Source organism: Notolabrus celidotus, chromosome 14, assembly GCF_009762535.1.
Source record: "Notolabrus celidotus isolate fNotCel1 chromosome 14, fNotCel1.pri, whole genome shotgun sequence".
In the NCBI taxonomy this organism is placed as follows: Eukaryota; Metazoa; Chordata; class Actinopteri; order Labriformes; family Labridae; genus Notolabrus; species Notolabrus celidotus.
In genome coordinates, this window is record NC_048285.1 from 23,700,141 (window position 1) to 23,727,141 (window position 27,001).

At 41.2% G+C, this 27,001-nt stretch overlaps 1 protein-coding gene across 1 annotated transcript in view; it reads right to left on the minus strand.

Annotated features, from left to right (window-relative positions):
- Positions 1-10,465: 10,465 nt before the first annotated feature.
- The window catches only part of dph1 (diphthamide biosynthesis 1), a 70,716-nt gene continuing 54,180 nt past the window's right edge, over positions 10,466-27,001 (minus strand). Inside the window, exons 7-12 of the mRNA XM_034701679.1 lie at positions 24,702-24,770; positions 23,604-23,760; positions 19,818-19,918; positions 13,930-14,008; positions 11,702-11,836; positions 10,466-11,313 (exon numbers count right to left, since the gene is read on the minus strand). Coding sequence (XP_034557570.1) covers positions 11,233-11,313; positions 11,702-11,836; positions 13,930-14,008; positions 19,818-19,918; positions 23,604-23,760; positions 24,702-24,770 — 622 coding nt within the window. The 3' untranslated portion in view covers positions 10,466-11,232. The remainder of the gene's footprint in view (positions 11,314-11,701; positions 11,837-13,929; positions 14,009-19,817; positions 19,919-23,603; positions 23,761-24,701; positions 24,771-27,001) is intronic.

Sequence of the window (27,001 nt, forward strand, 5' to 3'; positions counted from 1 at the left end):
ACGTCTCTGAAGAGACTATGATACAGGAACCAGTCCATGTCACTGATAACCACTGGTGACACTTAAGTGGCAACTTTTGAACTTGCCCACTTCAAGTGCTCCTTTTGCTTCCTCATTTTTAGATTCATTCATATGACAAAGACAGAACACCTCTTGAAAATACACAAATCGCCGCCATCCACTTTACTCACCTTCAAACAGCCGGTTCATAAACATCAGATAAGTGCTTGTAGGTACTCAGATTTCCTGAGTGCTGACGTCAGTCTCAGAGTTACTCAGATGAGCTTGCATAAGCCACCAATCCACCCTGTGCCCTCTGTCCATCCGTCTGTCCATATCCTGTGTCTGACTCATAGATAATCGGCATGGAAATCAATAGTACAAGCACAACAAGTGGGCTTTGTAACCGGCAGTCTGACCACACAGCGCCTAAGGCCTTTGACAGGAAAGGATATGACGTATTGCTGTTAGCATTGTGTCACAGTATAGGGAATGATTAAGGTGAAGTGTGCTACAAAGATATGCCAGAAAACTGTAAAAAAAAAAGAAGAGCTTTGGAGGTGTTTTTCTTTGCTTTCCATTTGATTTGTTTATAATATGCAGATAAGGATGAATCACTGTACATAAGGAAACATCATGGCGCCTCTTCTCCTCTGCATGTTTCAATCTTTTTATTCTCTGCAGCCTGATTTAACTCAATGCTTCTGCTCTTTTCTGTCAGTCAGTGCATCAATACCTTGGCTCTAGACTGCTTACTGCTAAAAACTCCTCCAAAGTACAGTAACAGTCTACAGTCATGGCTACTGACGTCTGGCAAACCTCTGCTCTGTGAGGGGAAAAAAAAAAGTCACCCCTGTCACTGTGAGAGTTCAGCTGAGTGGGATGATGCCGCTCTACTGTATGAAGTTTTCCTCAGCACTACTGAAGGCTGCATCACCAACATCATCAAACCAGCCGAGGACGTCAGCCGTTACCGCAGCCAATCATATTTCTTCTGCTGTCTCCATGGTGACCGTGGCATTAGATTGTTACTGTAGCAACAGCACCACTGGTAACAGTCTACAGCCATGGTCGCTAGGGGGCAAAGAAACACACATCTGAAGCAGAGAGGTGCAAAAAAATGTAGTAAAAAGACAAAATAGACATTTTAACAAATGATTGAGAAACTATTGAGAGGAAAGTGATTCAAGGTATGTAAGTTATTTAACAGCAGCTGATGTAGAGTTAAAGCTAAGGAAAACAAACACTGACCTAAATTCAGAATGCATGAAAAACTCGCTGCTACATAGCATGTCTGATATGACCCAAAGACCCTGGCTGCATACAATATATGAATGAATTCTCTTAATCTTTGCACAGAAGGAAAGCTCTTTAAATGTGAGAGATGTTATCCAGAGGACACTTCACATTTCTGCTGAGCATTTGAGAAGGAACATCACAGCTTACCCATGTCCTCCAGGAGGAAAGACTCTTTGACATGTAGATGAAAGTCTGGGGTTTTGAAAGTGTATCAGGAGGAGCGGTGTCAGGCAGAGGCAACCTGTCTAGTCCTGATAAAAACTGATCCACTCCTGCCAGGAAAAGAGCTCAGGCTCAGGGAACATCCTGAACTTGCTGTGAATCCTGATATTTAGAACTCAAAGGTGGGTGAAAGTTATTTTCTTTTGACTTTTTTCCTTTTTCTTTTTTAAGGAAACCCTTCAAGCGGTAGGTATGCCTGATGAAATGATGCGCATGTAAATCGTGTTTTTTAATCAATAAATGAAATACTGACAAGCAAATGAGTCTTGGTATCTTTGTCAGACATCATAATCTGAACTGCCGTCTAACAGTTGAGTTAAAGTTGAAGGGTCAATGAAACAGCTGTGATCTTGCACTTGGCAGGGATTCAATGTCTTACTTGGAGGTATTTTAGAAGCCAGGCCAACATGGCTGCACTTGTTGAATCATTTAATTGATCTGATCATCACAAAAATTCTTAAATAAATGACCTACATTTTGAGGATATTGTTGTCATCCTCTGGGTAAGGGTCCTTGAGATGAGAGGCTGTCATCTTAGCACTATCAAGAGTCTAAGCTCATCTAGTTTTCTGCATAACATAAACATCAAGGCTCAGATGGTGACATTGGCATCACTATTGGCATTAAAAATCTTCGACATATGGTGAGAGGGAGGATGCTGATTGAAGATGAAGATACAGCAGAATAAGTAATTTGTGCACGTAAAGCATACATACATGTCTTTAAGGAGCATGAAACAAAGATAACTTGTATTTGACAGCAGTGTGTTTATAGACTAAAAAAGTTATAGAATGAAGTAAGTGACTGGCTTAATATGTTTACATATGAATTAGTTTCAAGTGGGCAGACATTGAGAAATCTTTCACAATAATAAGTGCCCCACTTCTTCCCTATATTTCATGGGGATACAAATACTTTTAACCCTTTGTTTTCATGTAATAAAACATTCTGTCAAAACAAATATGGTTCAGCTAGTTCATTATTAATGCGTCAATAAACACCTTGTTGACACTACAGGTACAGATTTGCTCTCCTTCGAAGTTCTGACCTCCCCGTACAAACCTGTTGCCCTCAGAGGTGTCATACACAATAACTTTTTTTCATTATAGTGTGTATATATATACACCAATCCAGATCAATAAATACTGATATTGTGAGGAGCTTCTCCATTAAATAAGCGTTTACATTTGGTACCATTTGAGTACAGTTAAGAGTTCATCTGAGTAAAAATAAAATCATCAGCTGTTCAACAGCTTGGAGCAGCTCTGGAGTACTAAAATATTTTAAAAAGGGGAATGTTCTTAGTTAACACTGAGCTGGTGATGTCTCACGTATTGACTTCATAGTTATCTATCCATCATTTATAAAAAATCATACAATATCAAACCACTAATTGAGGAATCCTGTCTTAATCATACACACATTTTTTTAGTAGTAAAAACTGAATGTTTTCATTGACGACTGAACATTCCCTATGATAGTCATAACCAGGCGATAGCCAGGAGAGGCCAACTTCCAGCCCCCAAAATCATAAAAGCACACGTTAAAACTCAGTGGTTAGAGCATCAACAGTTAGAAGCAGTTCTGAAAGGGTGAGTTTTGAGCTGGGATTTGAATGTGGGTAGGTCAGTGCAGTCACAGACATGCTTGAGGAGAGAGTTCAAGAGGTCACCTTGTTGGAAGCAGGATTTGTGATAAATATTTGGGCTGTGTTTCAAAAGGCAGCAGTCTTTCTATTTCAATTTAGCAAATTTCTGTTTGCTGGGACTTTAAATCGTGGTGTTGGTCAAATGCTTTATATTTAAGTCCTTGGAGATTCAAGCTGAAAAGATTTTAATATCTCCACCCTATTATAGCTCTATGGTAAAAACAAAAAGCAACAACACAGGAATATAATATCTTTTGATGCGCTAAGTTTAGAAATGAGTGCTTCAGTTTGGTCAACCCAGTCAAAATAATCTGGACACACCCCTGGTAGTAAAGTTTAAGTAAAATGGTAAACAGACCTTATATTGTATCATGTGTGCCACATAAAACTGGTTAATGAGTCAATGTATTATTAGTTGTTAGTGTTAATGGTGGAAAACTTGATGGTAACATTTTCAAGTATGCAACACAAATCATTTAGTAGTTACTAAAGCCAGAGAGTGAGAAAACCTATGCATAAAATAATAATAGAATCATTACAAGGGAAAGACTGAGAGTTTTTTTTTTAGAGAGTCCATGACAACATGTTGAACAACCAGTACAAACCCTTTGTGTCCCTTAGTTTAAGTGCATGTGAAGGCTAACTTAAAAAATAAAATAGCTGATTAACTCTGAATGAGAGTTGGGAGGGAAATTGGGAAAGCACTCTGAGACTAACTCATGACAGCAGAAGTCAGCAAAACATAGAAAACATGAATCATGTCAAACGCGTTAACATACATATTCACATCCATATGCCACAAATATTAGCTCACGCAGTCGCACAACATAGCAAGTTAAGAGAGCGACATGTGGTATTTGTAGAGTTGACTGAGTTCATCGCTCTCCAATGACTCATATTTCCTCCCTGCTCTCACCAACTGCTTTTCTAACAGCTGCATGTTTTTCTGTTTTTATAAAGAATCATGATCGGAAAAAATAAATGCTTTGTTAAATCTGATCACTAGAAATGATTAGTATGCAATTTCTCAGATATCAAGGAATTAATCATGTATACAGGCACGATATATTCAGTATAAAATTAGCTTAAGGATATGTTTTGGGTAAAATTTAGGTAGTAGATTATGAAATGTACTTTTTTGTTCAATTTAGTAAGAATCTCAAGAGCGTGGAAAAATAATATATATTCAGATCAACTTTAAAAATGGTAATCTAAGTGTTTATGGGTTTGAATGGTCTTCATACTAAAAATAAAAGACACTAAAACCTTCAAGTAAAGCAACAAATTAAATTCAAACTGTGTTTTCCACCCAGCCACCATTCTCCCACCATTCTGCATTTTCAAATCTAGAATACTTAAATCAGAAACAGCTGATCCCAGCATCAGAGGAAAACACTGACAATCCCCATCAGGACCGAGTGGGTAGAGGAGGAAGGTGACTTTGTGACAGCAGCCCTGTGCTGGGGAGGCTGTTGGCCGGATGATCAGGGACAGGCTGACCTCCCACGCAGAATTAGTCATCTCTTTACACCACTTATTTTTTTCTTTTCCACTAAAGACTCTTATTCAACCTTCTTGCAACCTTCCTTCACATTCTTGTTTGGCCGCCCAGGCTTCTTCTCTCCCACACACGCTCAGAGTCAGCCGCCTCTAGACATAATCATTTATTGTTCGAATTTCCACAGGGATGCAGATCAAGGGCTTGTTAAACACAATGCTGCTAATTTCAGCGGTTATAGGATTCTGCTAATCCTAACTGAATCAATGAATCACTTGGAAATAGACCAGTAGGAACATGAATAAAACAGGCGGTGGACAGAGTGGAGGGCTCTCTCTTCCTTTCTTAGGGGACCTGTTGCTTTTTAATACATGCGTAGATGTCTTGTCTTCTTTTTCTCTTCCTTTTTTTAGACAAAGGTGGAAACATGACAAGAGAACTGCTGTATCTGTGAGCCTTGTTTACTTAAGGACAGGCAACTTTTGCAGGCTACATGTATTGTAAAATATGACAGACTTTCTGTTCATTTGTATGCATGCTCTGCAGAACATGTCACTGAAATGTCCAATCTATGCATGAACACCTTGTCCGCTGACAAAATGCAGCTCCTCTCCTTAGGCCCTTTGTCTGAAACTACATTTGCAAATGCACTGTCACACAAGACACTCATTATTGTAGCCATGGCACACTCAAATAAATACTTAAAACAGCATTCCTCTCAAGCTGAGCGTTGATTTTCATTCATTCTGTCTTTCCCCCAAATAGTTTCTCACCCACCTATTGTGTCTTGACAGATGTTAAGTACAGGCGAGTTAAACCAAATTAGTCTTAAGTGTGCTTAAATTCTTAAAGCTTTAAAAAAAGAGAGGCAGACTTGTTGCGTCATGTTTTTATCTTATAAATGTCCTCCACTGCCTCTCTCCTCACCTCACTGGCACAGCCCCGGTCACATGTGACTATTTTAAAGACTCACTCTTCCTCAAAAAACACTGATAGGAATAAAAAAAAAAAAAATGAGTTCAAAAACAAACTTGCAAATATCTCCTCCTCTTCTGTTTATTTTTGTTGTAGCGCCATGAGTCATGAAAGATATTTCAAAACTTCTGTCTCTTTCCCACCCATGCCTTTTGGGCAGAAAAGTGCAGGTATAAGACACAGAGGAGAAGCGATTAAATGCCATGCACTTTGATGAAAGCTTGGGGTAATGTGTTTACTGAGTGAGAGGTATATATAAAGTGGATTGATATGCATGAAGTGACGGTAAAAGAGAGGAGGGGACTGTGAGAAGCTGCTGTGACTCAGCCTTTCCCCAGCCAGTGTTAAACTAAATGCATCGCAGGTGCTGCTGACATCACCAGGTAGAACACAACACTACAGAAACATAAAAAATCAACAGGATAAACAGCTCACAGCAACTGATGTTCTTTCGCTTAACTCCTCTGGATTTTTTTCTGTAGTGTGCTTGTTTAAGGTGCATTAGCTGATGACCTTCCAGGTACATCCGCTGCTCACTGCTATAGGCTAAATGCTAGAGCAACCAAGATGACCATGCAGTTAAGAGTATGTCCATATCATGAGCACCTGTAATGTTACACACAGGCATACACATGAAGAATCTGCAGACACCTTTAACAAATGTCTCAAATTATGTGAGTCAGCCTCTGCCCTCAAGGTACTGATGGTAGAGGACATATAGAGGCAGACATGCTCAGTACAAAGATTGGGAGTCAATTTCCTACCACATCTGGAAAGAACTGCACCCACAGTACCTTAGGTGTGGTGGCTTTTTCACTCTGCACTCCTTAACATGCTGCCATGCCCAGAATAGTGAAAAGTATGATTTCAATGCTTCACTGGACTGCTGATTAACTATGCAAACAGTGCCACCTAGTGGTCACTGTGCAGTAGTCACAGTTGGTAATAAATCTAAGAGAAAACAAGACAGACTGAGGCTTATATGACTCATTTTAAACTAATTCAATATGCCTTATTGGTATGAATGTTATGGAGACAACATTTCCCAACGGTCAAGTGATAATCAGATAAAAAGGAAAGAAAAACAGATTCAAACAGAAAAATGCTTACAAAGGACTTAAATATTTTAGTGTAGCCTATATATCTGTAAGTGTATGCACACCCTTTTTATGTATGCGCGTATGCAGGCATTTGTTTTTCCTTCTGTGCACAAGTGTCAGTGTTTGTGTGTGTTGTTTTTGTGTTCCACTGGCTGTCCTCAGTTTATGACAAGGTAATAAATGTGGTTGCTATAAACCCAATTTGAGCATTTCTCCTTGTAAATAGGCCACTGGAGTTTATTTTATTTCATTATTTTGAAAAATATTAACTTTTAGGTGAAGTTTTATGGCGCTGACAAAGTTAAAACACATTTCTGAATGTGAGCCTCATTAATTTTGCTGTCTTACTCTTCTGTTTGTGTTTTTCAACAAACCGAATCTATTTACCATGCGCAGCTTTTTAGCCATAATGGTTTCATCCATCTAGGCAGAAATGTGCTCTTATTAACTTCAGGAAGTTTGGTGCTCCTCCACTGTTTTACTTCTCTTCAGTTTTTCACAATCGGGAGCAGTTCATCATATTCAAACAGTCTTTTCTTCTGAGGTCAGGCTAAGGGAAGGTCATAATGTTTTGTTGCTGCGTGCAAATTGTGGTAGAGAATCAGATTCCAAATTAATCAGAAACTAAACAGTATATATTAAATGTGAAGCGGGAAGGTCATGGAGCCATATTTCACAGTGAAATAACATAATATAACTTAGAGGTTGACATCCATGTGATAAAAAATTACAAAAGCAATAATCCTCTTCCTAGCTAAGTTTGGACATTCATTTTCCTATGAAGTTTGTAACGAATTAGCTGGTACATTTATTTACTGACTCAAAACTTCAACAAAAAGTCAGGATTGAAAGTAGTTGTGTCACGCCCAAGCAGCAACCTCCAGTCTAAAAATACGAGTCCAATGCAGAAGTGCTAAAAACTACAGTTCATCGAGGATCTGCTTGAGGCTGGCTCCGGAGGTACCGGAAACCACATATACACCAATTCAAAAAAGACGATCTTTACAGCAGAAATAAACATGTTTACAGCCTGGTACAAAAGATGAGTGTAGTCTGGATAGCTCATTTCTTGATCGGCACACACTGTACGGGGGGGGGGGGGGGTGAATTTTTTTCTAACACGGCAATTTCGAAGATATTGAGATTACGAGTCTTCCAATGAGAGGCACAGCTGATTTGATTGAAGGCGGGAACACTGTAGCTGTTGGCTAGGAGGCTCAAACTCTGCCTCTTTACATCACAATCGCTCGACAGCAGCAATATGGCTGCCAACGACGATTCAGAAACAGATGGGTGACGTCACGGGTACTACGTCCATATGTATACAGTCTATGGTCTCGCCCTGCCAAAATGTAGGAACTTGTATGATATCCAACTTTCAAAACATTTTAGCACAGGTTATCAAATGATAAAAAAACACATCATAGGAGTAATCTATTTATGTTTCATTATTTCAGCATTTGGTTAAGTGATATAATGGCAGGCTAACGAATGTCACAGGCAACATCTGTCCATTTACCTGTTGCATGTGTCTAACCTATATGATCACTATATTCAAACACTAGTCAGGCCTAGCATCTACACTTCTGGTGTAAGCCTTCTCAACTGACCTTCCTTCCTATAACTCTTTAAGCATTTTATAAAACATGCTCAACTATCAAAGGTTACAGACTGAAGAACTGTACAGGGATTATAATAATGCAGTTAACTACTTTTAACATTAACAGCCCCACAAGTTGTGGCTAAATAGATAGTGACAGTCATAAGTAAGTTAGCAATCAACTTAGTCCTAGCTACCATCTTTCACTACCCTTAGCTAGCTTGCAGATCCATTAGCTAGCTAACATTACTATCAATAAGGAAGATGCAACTCTCATGTTGCTAGGTGTCATGTTATCAAATGGCACAGGTTATAACGATGGATAAGGATTATTGAATATGTTGGGTAAAAGTGAAATATTACCTGCATCCTTTTGATTTTCAGTGTTGACTATTTCAGGTGTTCCCAAACTTTTCAGCCCACGACCTCCAAAATATCGGTGCCAAAGACTCGCAACCCCCACTGTCCCTTAAAGTGATGTAATGTGGCTTCATTTAGCTAGTCTACATATAATCTGCCTACCTCCATGAGCATGTGGCTGTGTTTCCTGTGCTGTTATGAATTAACCTACTGCTCCTGATGCTTTTGATAACTAACTGTTCACTAACCCTAAACTAAGAAGTTATCTGGCAAAAAGAAAGGCAGAAAACTCATTACATTTTCTGTTTTCAAGGTTGTATTTCAAGTTTAGCTACTATTTTTGTTGATATTTTTTTTAACATAATGGGTAAAATGTACTATTTTTGGATAATTAAAAAAAAAAAAAAAAACATTCCGGAAGACACAACCCCCCCATTTGTGTCTTGCGATCCTCCAGGGGGACCCGACCCACACTCTGGTTTATTTAGTTCCTGTTCATTTGCTAACCAGAGTTGATAACTTATCAGACACCCTGAATCTTTATGATTACTCACTTGCATATTCTGAATTTCTTTATTTGATCATTTTGAAATAAAGGAGTTGAGAAAAGCTACTTAACAGCCTAATTAATGTATGTCATGTATTGAATGTTTGATATAATTTCATTATTATGTATGTAGACAGTGTAGAGTAGTGATATATTGTTACTTTCAACCTGAATACATTGGTGATTACCTGTTGTCAATGAACAATCCATATAAATGTGAGGGATTTAGATCAACAATTAACAATACGAATGAGTGTGATGATGTTAATATTAATAACACAATGATTATCTGTAAGTATATTAGCAGCTTTGATTGAGACAACACTATACTGTGGTTAGCATTCATCATAGTACTCTAACCTCTATTTATATTGCATAGTGGATGGTGTAACAAGTGTCTCGTATGACTTATTCAACCATATTGAACTATATATTAGTTCAAAATCAAATGGTTTAAATTCAAACTGTGTCCCACATAAGGTATGTCTGTTAGCCAGGATTTCATCTGAGAAACATTCTCTTCTACTGATGTTCATATCAGCAAGTAATTAATATTAAAAGCAGAACTAATCGTTAGGCTATGAGATTAAAAACGGAATACTTCAGATAGAAAAAAGAGAATTTATGAATCTACTCTTCGCCTAACAGAGAGCACCAGAAAATAAATCAAATATCAGCTTCCAGGGAGCTCTGCTGCCCAATAATTTATTCCTGCCCGCTCTGCATCACACACTTTAGTGTAACGAGCACCGAGCTCTTCAAAATAACAGCAACTACTTGGACACGTGAGACACATCCTGAGAATGGCGGACATCTGGCTGGATATGCAGCCTCACGCTGGCTTCTGTTGCCAAGGAGATGCGATGTTGGAAAAAAAAAACAGAGGACGGATCTACCTGGTAGATCAGAAACAAGAAAACCTCACAGAATATGATACCCACCTGAGAGAGTGCGCGGCAACCTGGGGGAGGTTCACAAGTTGTCAGGATCAGCCGACGCCGTGCTGCGCTGCTGTCAATCAGGTTTCTGCTGTGGCGGGTGAACAGCAATAGTGTTCATTTATTTATTTATATATTTATTGACAGAATGTGCCATCAATAAATAATGAGGATGGAGAGCAGTCGTGACTAGGGCTGCACACATCTAGGAACTCATCCCCCTTTCAGCTTTAAAAACATTTCTGCATTTGCTTATCGAAACCCTCCAGAAAACAAAACTCTGTTACTCATTTAATGTTTTAGAATTTGAATAAAAAAGACAGAGGAGGTTTGTGTAATAATACATTACATTGTCATCACTCGTACTTCAGTGGGATTATCTTGTAAAAACTAACATAATGTACATCAAACAAAGTGCTTCATACAACCTTTTAAATCAATCATAAAGATAACATCTCAAGTGTCTGACTATATACAGCAATTCAACCAAGGACAAGTTTGACTAAAGCCTCCCACATCCACAGACACTTCAATTCCACACTGTGTGCACAAGGTCACCTCACACGTTCTCCCCGCGACAATAACATGAGCCGCGTCTCCATTACAGAAAGGCCCACATGTTTCCCCTGTGCAGGAAGAACTCCTTTTCACAGCACAGCAGAGAGCAGCTCCTTCATGGGGAATTTTTTTGACAAATGAGCTCATAAACGCTCGAGCTATTCTCTCAGTTGCATGCATATTTTGAGCTCAGAGCCCATGCAGGGAGAACGTGAATAAGAGCAATGAATTTGGGTTTTGAACTGCTGTGCTGTAAGACGAGGGATTATTTATGGCTGGTAATCCATTTGAGGAGCGGGCTGAGGGCTTCCTCTGGCTTTGGCACTGCTCTGTTGATAGACTGTCTGGACACATACCCACTGTCCTCCTCCGCCTCCTCCGCCTCCTCCTCTGGTTTGACCTCCCTGCAGCCATTACAGAGGCAAAGGCACCCGGCAGGCAATGAGACGAATCACACACACACACACACAGCACTGGTCCTGGCGTGTCACTCTCCTTTACAGCCACAGGGGGCGCACTGGTCCTGCCCACACTGCTTGGGAGGAAGGGCTGGCTGGGAGCCTTGTTTCTGCAGGCGGGTGGTTGGATAGCATTAACACTTGGAATAGTGACAGTACCTACCTCAGACAGATTAGTGGTAATTCAAGGCATTATGGATGCAGCAGAGTGTATTCTTACACAGCAATTAACTGCATAAGTATCCATCTTTAAAATTATAACAAATTATTTATATTGCACATCAAGGTCAAGGTTAAAACCACGCCTTGAAGAGATGTTTCTCAAAGCATGTCTTGTTTTCATTGTGCCACTGGGTGTCAGTGTAGCAGCATCCTGATAAAAGCCAGCCAACACATGCTGAACAACACAATGATGGTTAACTCTTCAAGCTATTCCTCCCCTACTCTGCTATTTCCCCTCAAATATTATTCTCTCTTTTATCTCCCGCCCCGGCTCACCTGGTTCTGTCTGCGAGTGGGCCGCACAGGCTGGTTGTCCGGGTGGTTGGGCGTCCACGGCCCCAGGCTCTGATTGGAGTAGAAGTCCATGGGGTAGACTTCCTTCCAGCTGACCTCCTGCAAAGCTACAGCTGCCTGCGAGATAGTGAGATCGCAAATAATTAATCCCGGCAACCTTAAAGTGCAACAGATTCATGCTTGTATGAGACGCTACAGTGCATTATTCTGCTGTTTGTATCTGGAATTTTGCATGTTTTGGGGAAACAAGCAGCAGGGAGGCACTGCGTGATGACAAGACAACAACAGAAGAGACAGGTGTCATAATATTAATCTCAGATAAGAGGCAGAGTTGTCATGTTATCCTTATGCAGCTGCACGGCACGACACAGCAGCTGTTACAGGAGAGCAACAGCACTGGCATGACAGTGCTGTGACATAAGTGCAGACTGCTCCATATGGAGGAGAAGTGTGTGTGAATATTGATTGTGAATGACAGATAGAGCAGCTGAATGACTGAACAGAAGAATAAACAAGGAGCTGAATGAAGGAACTAAATACTTAATTTGTATCAGACGCACTTTTAATCTTTCAGTCTATTTATACTCCGAGAGCTCGCTTCAGATTCAAACAATGCGGGGGAAATCAGATAATTTATGGAATATAATAAGATGTAAAAAACATGTATTTAAAACCATGAGAGAGTTTAGATCAAAGGAGAAATAAGAGTGACAAAAGGGACATGATTCAGATAGGAACAGAAGCCCTTGAAGTTTCTTTATCTCAGTTAATAAGACTAACACAGGCACCAAACATAGCAGGTAAAATGTGGATCTTATATGATTTATATATGTGTATGTTTCAGGTACAACAACATAATAACACAACGTCCCTTTGTCATATGAGTCCGATAGAAAATGGAGTATATGAGTCAACTAAATTCCAAAGTGTTTCCTCCTAAACAAACAAACAAACAAACTGTACACTGTAGTAAATCTTTCATAGTTTTGTCCCCCCCTCTCCCTTATCCTTCTGCTACACTCCTCTTCATTTCCTCCTCTTCTCTGCCCTTCTTCCACCCTCCTCTCATTTCTTTAGCTTTTACCCCCGCTCTCCTCGTCTCTCTGTGGAAGCTAGCTTCCCCTGCTAATCCCTGCTCTGACAGGAGAGCCAAGTGTGTCTTATTGACTATAAATATAACATGAGACGCACTGAAAATAAATGCCTCGGCCCCCTCCACCCTCCACACTCCACACTCCTGGCTCGCTCCACCCTCCCCTCTCGCTCTTCTTCATCTTTATTGTAAATGCCACAGTGAAGAGGAACGATGCACTGAGACGTATAGCACTCATAGGTATGAGATGAGGGTGAATTAAGATCTATCGCAACCACAGCACGCGTAGACACGAGTGAGGCTGCAAATGATTTGAATGCTCATAAAGCTGGCGGAGGAGAGTAAGCAACGACCTGAGAAAACGGATTGCAGCTTTCCTCATTACCGCAGGGCGAATTTCAAACTTATAGACCTCTGTCAGGAACAATACAAAATAGCCATCACTTTTCCAGCTGAGGTGAATGGTATTATTATTCTCAATGGCCTCATTCTGAAGTGTAAGCGGTGCATAAAGATGTGTAGTCTGAGGGAAACAGCAACCATTTCAAATCAAGGGTCGATATTCCTGACGGCAATTCCCCTCGCAGCCATTTCAGACGGATTCAAATCAGTTGCAAATCTTTGTTCGTCATTGGATGAATTAATAGTGGACATCAAATGCTAACCAGCAGGGACACATAATAACAAAGAACTGCCAAACACATCACAAAGTGGCTGCAGCAGCTGCAGCGGCACACAAACAAACACTTGCTTTGAAATGGATCTTTATGGGCTGGTGTCCGATCTATCTCTCTTTCTCTCCTTTTTTAGAAAAACAAGACAGCTGCATGGAGAGGGGAGGGGATGGGAAGGGAAGGGAGGGGTGTGTGTGGTCTCGTAGCCAGTAGGGGGGGCTAGTCTCCTGTCGATGCTGTTTAGAGTGTTTTTATGTGCAAAGGATGGAGGGAGAGAAAAGAAGGAGGGACAAGCAGGCCTTGATGAGCCCTTTAGAAATTCACACACAGACTTTGATTCAATTGGTCTTTAAAAATGTGTGTGTGTGCAATGCATGCAACTCCCCTGCTAAGTGAGTGACAGTTGTGATCCCGCCGTGAAAACGAGAAAGGTGTGTGTTTACCTCATATGGGGACAGCAGGGGTTTGGAGAAGGCTGTGCCCCAGTCGATAGAGAGGCGTGGACAAGCGATCTGGACCCACCTGTTGGAGAGAGAAGGTATAAATTTGTGCTCAGGCGTGCATCCGTAAGTGAGTGCAAATAGGCGTGTAAAAACAGAACCAGGCAGAAAAGGGCCGAGAGATCGAGATCCTATTAGGCAGGCGGGGCACATCTGCGGCTGCACGCTGCATGTGGATACGTGATAACGGGGGTTTGTGCAGAAGGAGCCTCCCTCCACCTGATCTCCAGCATCTGTTGGAGAGATCTGTCCTGATTTGCAACAGCTCTAAAGACAGCCACAGCTACAAGGTCTGAATGCATAGGCAGGCAGTGAAAGAGAGGGAGGAGGGTTTAGAGGAGGGGAGGGGGGAAGACTGGTTCCAGGAGGCACCAACAGAAGAACAGGGGAAGAAGTGAACCGAGGTGAGAAGAGAAGAAACGCAGTGAGAGAAAAAGAGGGAGAGGTTAGGTGAGTGTGAAAAAAAAAAGAGAAAACCTGCACCAGCATGGTCTCAACGGAGGTAGCCTACATAGCTGGCAGACAGGGTGGTGGGGAGGGGTAAGGTGTGGGGGGCTGTGTACATGAGAAATAAGGGTGGAGGAGGGTGGGTGAGGAAAAAGAAAGGAGGGAAGGACACAGATATACAGAGATAAGGAGAAAGAGAGTAAGTAAAGACAAAAATAGAGAGGCGGGGGGGGGGGGCTGAGGAGACACAAGCAAGAAGAGGAGAGGGAACAGAGGCAGAAGAGGGGAAGAAGATTGGCAGGGAGAGAAAGTGTTTACTCTGGAAAATGCTTAAAAGAGAGGGAGGGAGGGAGTGGATGTAAACAGCTGGAGGGGGAAAAATGAACAATGGGAGAATGGAGACGCAGAGGAGCAGTAGGGGCTAAGGGGGTTAGCTATCGCAGATCAATGCTATCCATGGCTACATCTGCACAGAGGGAGTGGACCCTCCCCTGTGCCTAATCCTAAAGACGGAGTTCCATCAGAAATATCGACAAGTGTGAATTGAGCTGCAGTGCATACAAAAAAGCCCCAGAGATAATGTTAGATGTAGGTAAAGGTCAATAAGAATACATCTGTTTGAGATGTAAGCAAAGGAGCACGACGAGTCAGAAGGCGTGGATGGGAAAACAGATGAAGGAGGAAAGTTTAGGAGTAATGGCTTGAATACTTTCATGTCTTCTGCGTCAAAATCCCCATTCGTCTTTTCTTCATTTTTCAACTTTCACAGTTTTTCTCGAACTGCAGAATTGATTGCACCGTTGACTCTCGCTCCACTCTGCTTTCTGCCACAGAAACATTCAATCCCCTCCAGGCAAACGCATGGCATTTTCTCATTTTCAAATAACACTCCTTTTCTCGCCCCCCGAAAAAAAAAGAAAAAAAAGAGCAAATTCTTATTCATGCTCCTAATTTGAGACTCAGCTGAGTCAGACGTATTTGCACAAAGCACCAAGCTCCTCTGACCTGTGTCTGCTGAGTAGAGATGGAGATGTGGTAACTAGGAAATGACCTTTAAGTCTGTCAGCTGCTATTCATAACAGGAGCCCTTTAACATAGCACATGTATAAAAAAGTGCCTTAGTCCAACACACAGTGCAAATGAACTAATTACAGAGGGGGAGTCTGACAGTTTGAGTTTGTGTGAGCACAAGCATGTGAGTCGATGTGAGTACGCACTTCTGCTGCATGTATCCGTGTCTATTTGAAGAGAGAGTTAAAACAGAACAGAGTGGTAAAAAAAAAAAAAAGAGGAGTGATTAATAAGCAAACCAAGACTCCTCTGTTAAATCCTTGTGGCTGGAAGTGAAACAGGGTCTGAGAGCAAAGTGAGACAGAAAGCGTGAAAAAGGGAGCACAGAGAGGATCCCTCCTAAAGAGCTGATAGCTGATTGGCACATGGAGCCAGAAGGAACTTTTCTAATATTAGCGCTGAGACAGGCTGAATTGTGCAGTTCAGTAAAGCGCATGGTGTGCTGTGCCAGGTATTGCCCCCAGAATGCAGCTCAAATTGTACTTCCAGCCCATATCCGGCCTTCAATCTAGCCGGCACAGTGGAGAACTCATATCATGCGGTGCAGCAATACGAAAAAAAAAAAAAGCTGGAGGAAAGAAAAACGGCGCAGAGATGGAGGAGAAAAACTGGGCTTTTGTCTCTGGCCTTGTATTACAACTTATTTCCAGGCAGAGGCTGACAGAAATAAAGAACAGATAAAGACAGGTTGGATGGAAACCTTGTCTCTTACTTAGAATGAAGTAAAACCCCTCAACACAAAGACACCTGCAAGGATTAGAGGAGCAGAATGATGCTGGAGACTAAGCAGGGAAACATAAAGGTAAGCCCTTGTGGTATTCAGCACTGCTAAGCAATGTGAGTCCAAGTCTTTGCCTTGCTGCATCTCCTGCTGAGGCCTATTACTCCCTGATGCTGTTGGTAAGACCTCCACCTGCATGGCTTCGCTTCAATTACACACAGAATCTCGACTCACCAGAAGCAAGAACAATTAACCTTACAACGCATTGAGAAAAAAACAGAAAGGAGAGTGCTCATCTCTGAAGGCAAACGCAATTGAATAAAACAAACATTTTCATTTCAATTTAGTTAAAAATTAAAAATTCAAACGTGAAGATAAAAGAGTGGACTGCTCAGCACTGGGTGGCATTTACGCTCTACTTGAGATAAATGTGTGTGCTGTTCAGATAACTGTACAATGGTTTAAAACCTGCTTGGGGACAGCCTAATTACACACTTAAGAGCATATGCTAATGGTGTCTCTCCCTCTTTATAAGAGCGAGTATCTGTGTGTCTAATGACAGAGAAAGCCCGGGGGTGAGTTCTGTACAGTGTGCTGTGTCGGCTGGTGCTTAGCACTAATGCGTCCTCCACCACCCCACTGTCTATCTCTCAATCTCCTGCTTTTCCTCTTCTACTCTTTCTCTTTCAACCCAGCCAGACACAACTAATCTTAAAATGCCTCGTGGTGTGTAAAGTCTATTTGAGTGTAATGTAGGATGAGTGTGTTCTTACGAGCTATTTTGAGCCGAGAGAGAGAAAAAAGAAAAGAGGAGAAACTAAAGTAGCCATGAGAAACTTTAATTTGTGTCGATTATTGTGGTTGCTGTGACCGAAGAGAGTGCGACAGCTGTCGTAAAGATCTTGTTCCAGGTGGCTCGTGCCTTTGTTTTCTTGGAGGAATTTAACTTCTTTTTGATTATATCTTTCTGACGACAGGATGCATCACAAAGTGGAAATGTATCTATTTGTGGCTCTGTAGATTAGATTGTATAACTGTGATTTGACAACTCTGAAAACTTTTTTCCTTCCATACTTGTTTAGCCTCCATTTGACCCATTTAGTGGCTCTGCGTTAGACATTCTGACAAAGCTATTGACAATTTATTTGCATTATTTAGTAATGTCTTCATAATACTCACCCAACAGCATTGTAATATATGTTGTAATGCCCATATGAATTTTACTGTGGTCCAAATGTTTGACAGTAATGTCCGTGATGACCTCAATGGACTGCAAAACCCACATCTCACAATTACTTTCATAATTTCTAACATCTCTACATTTATAAATGTGGCGCTAATTAGCTAAATGTGGCTAATAAACTGACTCCTGTGCATAAAAGACAATATTGTTTATGCACACAATGGTCCTTAATTTTGTATTCAAACATTTGTTTTCCACCTTGTTGAAAGCTTTTTTTGTCAGTAATGAGGGTTTGTTTTGGTTGGCTGAATCGTGCCTGACTTACATAATTTCAGAGTTGCACTCATACGTCAGTCTGGAGAGGAGAGCCAAAAAAGTACGAAAAAATTGGCTTTTACCGTGATCGCTCGCTTTCCAAACACAGCCCCCTCAACTCTCTACCTCTGCATCTCTCTATCTCTTTCTCTCGAAACTCCCTCTCAATCTCTCTCAGACCTTCTGTCCTTCTCTCACCCACTCCTCCCTCACACATCACACCTCTCATTACTCCACAGCGAGAGGCCAATCTGAGGGAGTGGGAGGAGCGCGCGTGTGTGCGTTTGTGTGTGTGTGCATGCGTGAGTGTGATTTGAGCTGTTGCACATCAGTGTCTCACTAACCCCTTTGTCCATCTGCAGCTCTGTTCTGCTGCTCGGAAGACAAATACATCAGAGGAGCTGCACCTTGAAGAAGCACTTGATGTGTCATTGAAGAAATTTGAGGAGCTCATTTTCATTTTGAGAAAGTAATGAGTGCTGATGGATAACAGCACCCCAACACTGTAATTATGAGGAACGAACTAATGACAAGATCCATGAGTGCATCAATAATGTCATACTCCAGTGATAATTTCATAGTGTGTGAGGGAATGAGTGTGTATTATGTGTGATTGGTTTAGTCTCCTTGAGCTCAGGTAAGACAACATATTTCTAATTCTATACCCATGCTCAGATGATTTCAATGCATTTGAATTTGGAGTATGAAGTGTTAAATGAGCAATGGCAAGGTCAAATGTTTTCTAGTCTCTCTGCTGCTCTGACTTCTTTTGCAGAAGCACAGCATGAATACACATTTAAAAGATCATTCAAGTGTAAACATTTTTATGTACAGGGTATCATATCTGACTGAACAGTATAAAGTATTCAGTGGAGAACGGACACTTTGTTTTTTGCTTTGAAGACAAAACTACAGTCCAGTCAGGGAATGAATGTGGATTTTGTTTATGAGCCTACACGTTATGCACTACAGTTCACCCACTCCTTGTTAGACGCTGAACTTTCAAACTATGCTGACGACTACATTGTTTGTGCAATGATGCTTACAGAATACATTTCAAATGTCGACTGCAACTTTCAGTGGACTACTCCAAGGGCCATGATGTGAAGATAAATTAGCCACTCTTAAAAAACCACAGTTGGTTATCAATTTAGAAATGAAGAAAGTAATTGTAGAAGGAAGAACTGTTTCGTTGTTGGGTTGAGGACAAAATAAGTCTGAACCTAAAGTTGCAGGAACTCATGGCAGGAGGTCAGTAAATAGATAAGAAGGTAAATAAGTCAGTAAGTGAATAAATAAATATAAACAAAAAGAATGCACTGTGAAAAAAGGCTTGAGAATTTTGGCCCTCAAAACGATGGATGGGGCAACCTCTCCCAACAAGTGACGTCAAAACATGTACAGTTCTCCCTGGTGATTTGCAGCAGTATAGATCCTCAAACCCACCTCCTCCATTAAAACATATGGGACACAATTCAAGCTAGAAAATCAATACATATCATAAATGTTCTTAAAAATGCTTTCTATCAGAGCAGTTCTTTCTTCTCCGGCTGATTCATGTTAAAGTGGGGTTTTTTTAGAGAGAAGTTTACTTTGAATTACTAATTAAATGCCGCCCCACCAGCTGACTGTGCCTGCACATGGCTTGACTCCAAAATACATCACTGGTGCAGTATGTCAGCGTTCATTCAAGCAGTATTTTGGCATAGCTTTTTTTAACAATGGGAGGAGACGGAGTTGCGTCGTCCATATTTATATTCAGTCATTATTATTGCACCATGCACCATGCACTCATGCACTGTATTGGTTTAAAAGCTTTTGAGGTTTTCTTTGTTAAGGAGAATAGACCAATATGACTCTAAGTGGAGCTGGATTACCCCTAAACCAGCTACATAAAGAACCCAAGAAGACGTTTTGTTATTTGTGTTGTACGAATATGTCCTGTAGCCAAACATGTCCACCCTACTCTGCAGAGGTAGAAAAACACAGGCTACCGGTCATGTACATTTGCAACGACCAAGCATTTGTGATTCAATGCATTGCCTGTGTGCTTGATCTGAGAGTGTACAAGTATAAGTGCATCATAATACTCACGCATCCACATCTGACATCAAATCCAGCTTGCTGGGGAAAATCTCAGACAGGAGAACCCGAGTAAAAGACTTGCCGTGTGACTGCAGCTTTGACTCCAGATGCTGAGAGGAGAAAGAAGAAGACATTCAGGGATAATGGGAATGCTTTCAATCCATACATCAAACACGGCTCTCTGTCGGGTTATGAAAGTGAAAGTGACACACGTTGTACACTGAATCTAGGGTCGTCCATATATTTCGGCTTTACTGCTCATAATGGAGAGGAAGACTTTTCAATCTAGTTTTCAGTCTCCATTGCCTCATATATATATATATCTGTATACCCATTTTCTGAAGCTTATTCAAGTCTAAATGGTGGTTACAGCAATTTCAGCAAGGTAACAGAGATTTTTCTCCTTAACTATGGCCTCTAACTCCATGTAACATTCTCTGGCCAAGTGGGATCAGCACTCCCTTTGGGGTGTCCTCTGGGTCTCCTTCCAGTTGGCTTTGGAGAGAATGTCCACAGGGGAGTATCTGAATCGGACGCTTTGACCATCTCAGCTGTCTTTTTCAATATAAGTATGTGGTTTTGCTCCAAATTCCCCAACTGTAATCAATCTCTTCAAATTATCGCTGTGCCAACAAACACAGTAAAATATGTTTCTATTCTACACTTATATGGAAACAAGGTCACATATTTTCATTTTTTGGGCAGCGATCTCTCCTCCAAAGAGAGGAATCCAGAGTACCAAGTATAGTATTCTTCCTTTGGACTTGCAGAGTTGACTCCTGCTATTACTCACAGAAACCCACAACAGTAAGTGCTAATGGTCACAGTATGATAAACCCAACAGAACAACAGCACTGACAGATACAAATAGATGCTTCTCTCCCTGACATTCTGTCCATAAAAATCACAGAATTGGAAAATAAGCACAACCAAGTCCAACTTCCACTGAGTACACACTTTATTTACAGCTGAGAACACAATTACAACTGTTCACTCTACTCTTGAGGTTCCAAGCACGACATCTTGAGGAAGACAACCATAACCGTACAATTGCATAAAATAAATATGAACTCCCGCAGTGAATCATCCCGCACTTGTTTAGCCCAACAATGGGCTGAGCAATCAACAGTGAGTGCCTTGCCCTCTGTAGCACACGGTCATTAAGTTGTTTCCCACATTATTCTCGAGGAAAACCGACAACCCAATTGTGTTCAACAGGGGAGTTATGTGTTTATAAGAACAGCACGGCATCTGTTGTTTGAGGCAACTATGGCAAAAGAGTCCAGCAAGGAGATTGGCTTCAGAACTGATCTACAAAGTGGAGACCAGCTAAACTTTAAAAGTAAATTCAGCTCGCTAAGGATCTTAGCATTGCCTTCCATTTCCCAAAGCAATAGGAGGGGAAAGGGACCACATAAGGCTGACTTCCTCTGATTGAGCAGGGGTCGGGCCCCATGGGTGAAAACCCAGACACCATTTCCCGAATAACACACCAATAAATGAAACTGCCAAGCCAGTTCAAGAACCTCTGCTCCCTTACTGCCTCTGTCTTCTGGGCATTGCTACCTGGACCAAGGTGTTATTCGAGGATGCAGAAGGAAGCCAAACCAGGTGAAAAAGAAAAAAACCCATAAATGTTCCTTTGGTTGAGATAACGGTATAAGTGTTGCTGATATCCACTGTCCTTGGGAGTATCATGAGACATTTCTGCGACAGTGCTGTTATCAGAGATAGCTGTGTCCCCTTAGCTGAGAGGTTATCTGACTGAACACTTCTCAATCTTCAAAGATCAATATGAGAGAGATAGTAGGTCTTTTTATTTAAATCCCCTCTTTTAATCCATCCTTTCCTGACACCCTAAAATGAAACTTTTCTGTCTGGTTGACATTTTTGCATCAAAGCTTACATAAGCCTTCAAGTTTTGATATTTGCAAACAGGAGAAGGGCTCCATTAAAGATCAAGAATGTGTCCGACGGATAAAGCTTCTGTATGATGAAGTGCACGTCTATACTTCCACTGAGATATCTGCATATTACAAACATGATCAAGTGAAGTTGGCATATGCAACAATATGAGACTAATATGTTACAAGCAGTGGAGGGGGTAAGCAGCAGGAAGAGCAGCTGTGTGTTTGGAGTGACCAGAGCGGGCCTTCAGGTTGATTGATCGGTAATCCACACAGACTTGTGTGCACTCTAATGCTAATTTGGAACCACCATTATCTGAAGACAGCACCTGGTGAATTTGTCATTTTTAATTGCAAATATGGCATTACGCTGGTGTAGTGGTGGCATTGTTTCTTAATCAGTCCAGTGCACCAGAAAAGACGCTGGCAAAACTGTGTCTGAGACAGAAAAGTGAACGTTTAGTTTTGAGTGTGTCTGTGTTTTTTCAGTAAAAGAGAAGGCGCCCCTGGCCTTAATTGTGTCTGAAATCATGATGTAATTTCTCTCACGCACTTGTGCTCATGTTCAATTCTGTTTGTTTGTCCGTCACGTTGTCTTTGCCTCTCTCTGTTCTTGGTACAAACGGAATGTAATACTGTACTTGTAATTATCAATGTATTTAAGACTGAGCGCCCTCACATCTTGGTTATAGCATGTTTCTAAAAGGCTCAGACATGTGTAAGGCTGATAAGCTACTGTCAGGTCATGTAAACAGCTTGGTATGTCAATAACTGTGTTCCAGATGTAGGAATGGTATTGAAAATGTAGACAGTGAACAAAACATTATGTGTAAACCTGATGACTCATAATTCTGTGAGGTGAGCGAGTACAGCATAGGAGACAATGTGAACCTCTCACTGTCCTTTATGAGCATCATCAGACCAGCATGTGAATGATGGCACTCTGAATCTTCTAGAATGTGAAATTTGACATGCATGCAGGAAGTACCAGATTGTTATTTAAATTACATTTAAAAATACTGTATATGGACACTTTCATGACAAATTGTTGCATAAAAACACACTAAAATACAAGAAATGACGAGGGGGAATAGTGTAAATTAACATGTAAGCTTCATGTATGGAATTTAATTTGAAAAATATTAAACAAAGCAGGCTTCAGTATGAGATTGTCCACTCAAACTTTCCTGTTACTACAACTCCTAAAATATGCACCTTTTAAAAAGTCTGATTGAACAAATCTGCCCGTGTGTGCACACGGTCAGGGGGGTTTCCACCTCAGCCTCATTTTGAGCGAGAAAAGGCCCTGAGAGGTTCTCTCACTTCTACGTCAGCCTCGAATGGAACATGATCATTTTGCAAACACAGAGAAAATATTAAGTGCTCAAGGATAATTCTACTTAATCTTCAAATTATGTTTGGCAATTTGATGAATCACAAAATAAGCAACAACTTTGAGTGATCCAATGCTTCAAGTTTTAATCAATGACTAATCTTCTCGACTGATACTGCGCTGTGAAAAAGCAAAACCCAACTGTGTGTAAAAAAAAACAACTTTCAAACTAGGAAAAGGATACATTTTCACCAGTTATTTTCTCACGATTGATTCTCACTTATTTAAATTGCTAGATTTATAAAATACTTTTGTTTTTCTGGCAGTGACACTCCAATACAGCCAACCTTGAGGCCAACAGTGGATTCAAGGGCAGGACTCTGTTCGAGTTGCATCACCCTAAATGTGAAATAACAAGCTCCCAGTGCGTGTTCTATCAGTCCTTCATGTCACCAAAGCACTTGTCAGAGAAACTCACATTGATGAATATTACAAGCCATTGCACAAGTGGCCTGAGGACATGTAGACTGCGGAAATGAGGATCCAGACTCTTACCTCCAGGACTTTTGGGCTGCCCTGCCGGCCCAGCGTGCCCAAAATCAGGCCCCATCTCTGGGCTGAGCGAGCCTTGTCAACTGCCTGGAGCCTTAAGGCACGCATGGCCTCGTGGTCGTAGTACTCCCTGCTGAACACCTTGCTGTAGGGGTCGTACCTACCAGCACAGACGGAACAAAGGAACAGGTGTGAAGGGTCTGCATGCATTATGCATATTACCATCTATTATTCAGGTATCTATGTTGAGGTAGAGGACACACACACAAAAAAAAGATTTAGAAAAATCTAATCATGAGAAGTCATCAAGTATGACAGGAGTTGATGTTTCTTGGGGACAAATTCAGGTATTTCTGAGCTTCTAATCTCCTTTTCATTGGCACAAGTCGTTCACTTGAGATTAGAATCTTGTTTATGAGAGAGATCCGTGATCTGTGCGGCAGTGCGTACGTCTATAACAACACAATTTCACTTTGCATACAAACAAGACCTCATCAAAACAGAGCTTCATCCTCACCAGATGTTATCATGGCACTGCAATAAGGTGGGTGAGCATGACTGCAGCTGAATCTTTGATTTAAACAGCATTATAAATATATTCTTTAAACAGAAATCATTCTTAATGTCGTAATGCTTTTTTCAAACATATGTTTCCAGATTGCTCACTTGACTGTGAGGCTAATTGAGTGTTAAGGGCACATTGTAGAGTCTGAACTGCAACTGCATTAAACCCAGACTGCTCAGAAAAGTGGATTTAAAAACAATCATGTAGGAAGAGATTGGTTTGGGCTCCATGGAACATTTTGTATGTGTATGTGAACGATAATTGAAGGGTTTAAGTTAGAAAACGTCAAGTTAAAAATAACAAAGTTAATGACTGTTATTACTATCTACTGTTGTGGTACAATTAAGAAACGAGAGCTCTCTGTTCTGTACTTTTTGTGGTTGTTTTTTTTTTCCTTCTGTTGCTCCATCTTCAGAGTTGTTTTCTTTTGTAAGAACCCCATGAAGAATAGTTGTTACTGCAGTAATAACTAATGGGTGAATTACAGAATCAAAACAATACAGGATGAAAAAGAGTGCCACTTTGTTTCACAGTACCTGTAGGCAGGGGTATCTGGGTTCGCGATCATGATTGATTCCAGATGAAATCTTCCATCTCCCAGATAACTGTAGAAAAAACACACCAATCAATTCAACTTTAGAAGTCAAGAAAAGAAAAATCTTCTATGGAAAGCAAACCCCCCTAGACAATCAGAATTCAATGTGCAACCATAACAATAACTGGCTTTCCTATTATATACTTTTATTCTCCTGGCTTCTCTCACGGCTTTCTTTCTGGCTTCGTCTATAAATCCATTCCTCTCTGCGGCCTTTTAACAGAAAGCTAAAGTGTTACCAGGCTGAAGGCCTGAGGCTAGGGCGGAGGGTTTGCCCATCTCTGCTGTCAGGGAACGTGACCCCAACGATCGGAGCACCGTGTTTACAGAGAATGCAAGCCCTCTCAATTAACCCCCAGCTCTGGTGCTGAGGATTCACCAAATCATAAGTACAGAGGGGCTCGCAGGTGCCTGAAAGCACAATAAACCCGCTCTCTAGGGGTCAGGCTGTGAAGAGTCCAGCTCAGCTCAGCTTCGGGTCAGTCATCCTACTCATTACTGCACAGCCTCAGTAGGCCTACAGAGACAGGACATGTAATTAAGCCCTCTAATTGGTCAGCTTTAGAAGAGTCTTGGAACATGCTGTGGGTGGTTTGCCATACAGGCTACCTGGGCACATGTCTAGCCGAGACTTCACTCATTAGTATGCGTGAAAGTACACGTGTGTCTCCCTGTGCCTGTGTGTGTCACGTATAACACTGAAGGACAGAATGAACCGGAGCAGCATAGCTTCTCTTTGCTTAGCAACATCCAAGGCCATCGCATTATTATATTCGCAACAGTAAGTCTCTGCACTTTAGCCATGCTTATCCTCAGCTTTCTTTAGCTTGAGAGCCTGGTGTGCTCTCTTTACAATCACAGTCCTTCCATCCATATTATATTCTTCTTTGTTAAAGTGCTCTCCCTGTAATGATAGAGCTGTGCATCTCTGCTTTATGGCACACCGTATCTACACATTCACATTCTTCTTAATGCTCTAATGCGATTGAGACAGAGAGTGGAGGCTGCTGATAGAAATGGTTGACGGATCTGTTCTTACAGCTCTTTTCAAGCACTTTTAAGCCCTTAAAAAAATGCTTCTCTTCATTATAGAAATGAGACACAGCAGGCTTTTTCTGCAGCTTCAAGACAAACCTCAAAGACTAACACACCACAAACCATTCTCCGAAGTGCTCAAGTAGCTCAAAGCTTAAAAAATGCAATTACAAGTAACGTTTTTTTTTGGAGCGCTGACTCATTTTGAATTTATGTACGATACCTAATGTTACATATGAATCTACCCTACTGTGCAAGGTGATGAACAAAAGCATATACTGTTAAAAGGCACTAACTCTGTATTATTTTTATTCAAGACAATCGAAGACAATGTCTGAAATCCTTTGTAGAAAGAAAGCTTGTTCATGAAAGGAACCCATCACTCAGTGATTTAAATGTGGAGCTGTCACAGAATAATGAAAGACTTCCTTCATTTAGATTAATTATAAAAAATAGTTTGGAAATGTGGGCTTTTTCAACAGAGGAAAGAGAGAGAGAGAGAGAGAGAGAGAGAGAGAGAGAGAGAGAGAGAGAGAGAGAGAGAGAGAGAGAGAGAGGGAGGGAGGGAAGAGGAACAAGTCTAAGGCAGCCTTATCGATCCTCTCTTCCATCCAACCCCTACACACATCAAAGACAACGCACATTGGATTAGGAGGTGAAGCACACCCTAACCCTTCCACTTTCACTCCTTTCACTTGCGCGCACACACACACACACACACACACACACACCGACACTAAAAAAAGCACAAACACACACACCTCTTCTTTCACATACAGCCTGGCTTAGCCATACAGCAAAGCGTGCCCTTGTGTTGCCATTTTAATCTCCGGGAGGTTTTAATCACATGGACTAAAACTAGATGTGCACGGATCAGATGTACGGGGTGATGCACCTAGACATAATTATACCTGGGGAATTACTTCAACACGCCATTGCTCCCACAAAGCATGGGTTTCTGCTAAGTGTTGAGCTGCACCAGATGTACTGTATGTATGGACCAAAAAGAGGCTGTGGAGGTGTTGTTTATTTGCCTGATGCTGTTACTTTGCCGGAGTGCTCTCCTCCTTGCAGCACAGGCAGGATAAGCATCACTTTGATAGTCTCACTTGCACTGCATTTATATTGATGTGAATATAAACACTGAATAAAAAGTCTTTCAGGACACATGCAGCTTCCTGTTGGATTTATCATCTCTGTGGGAAA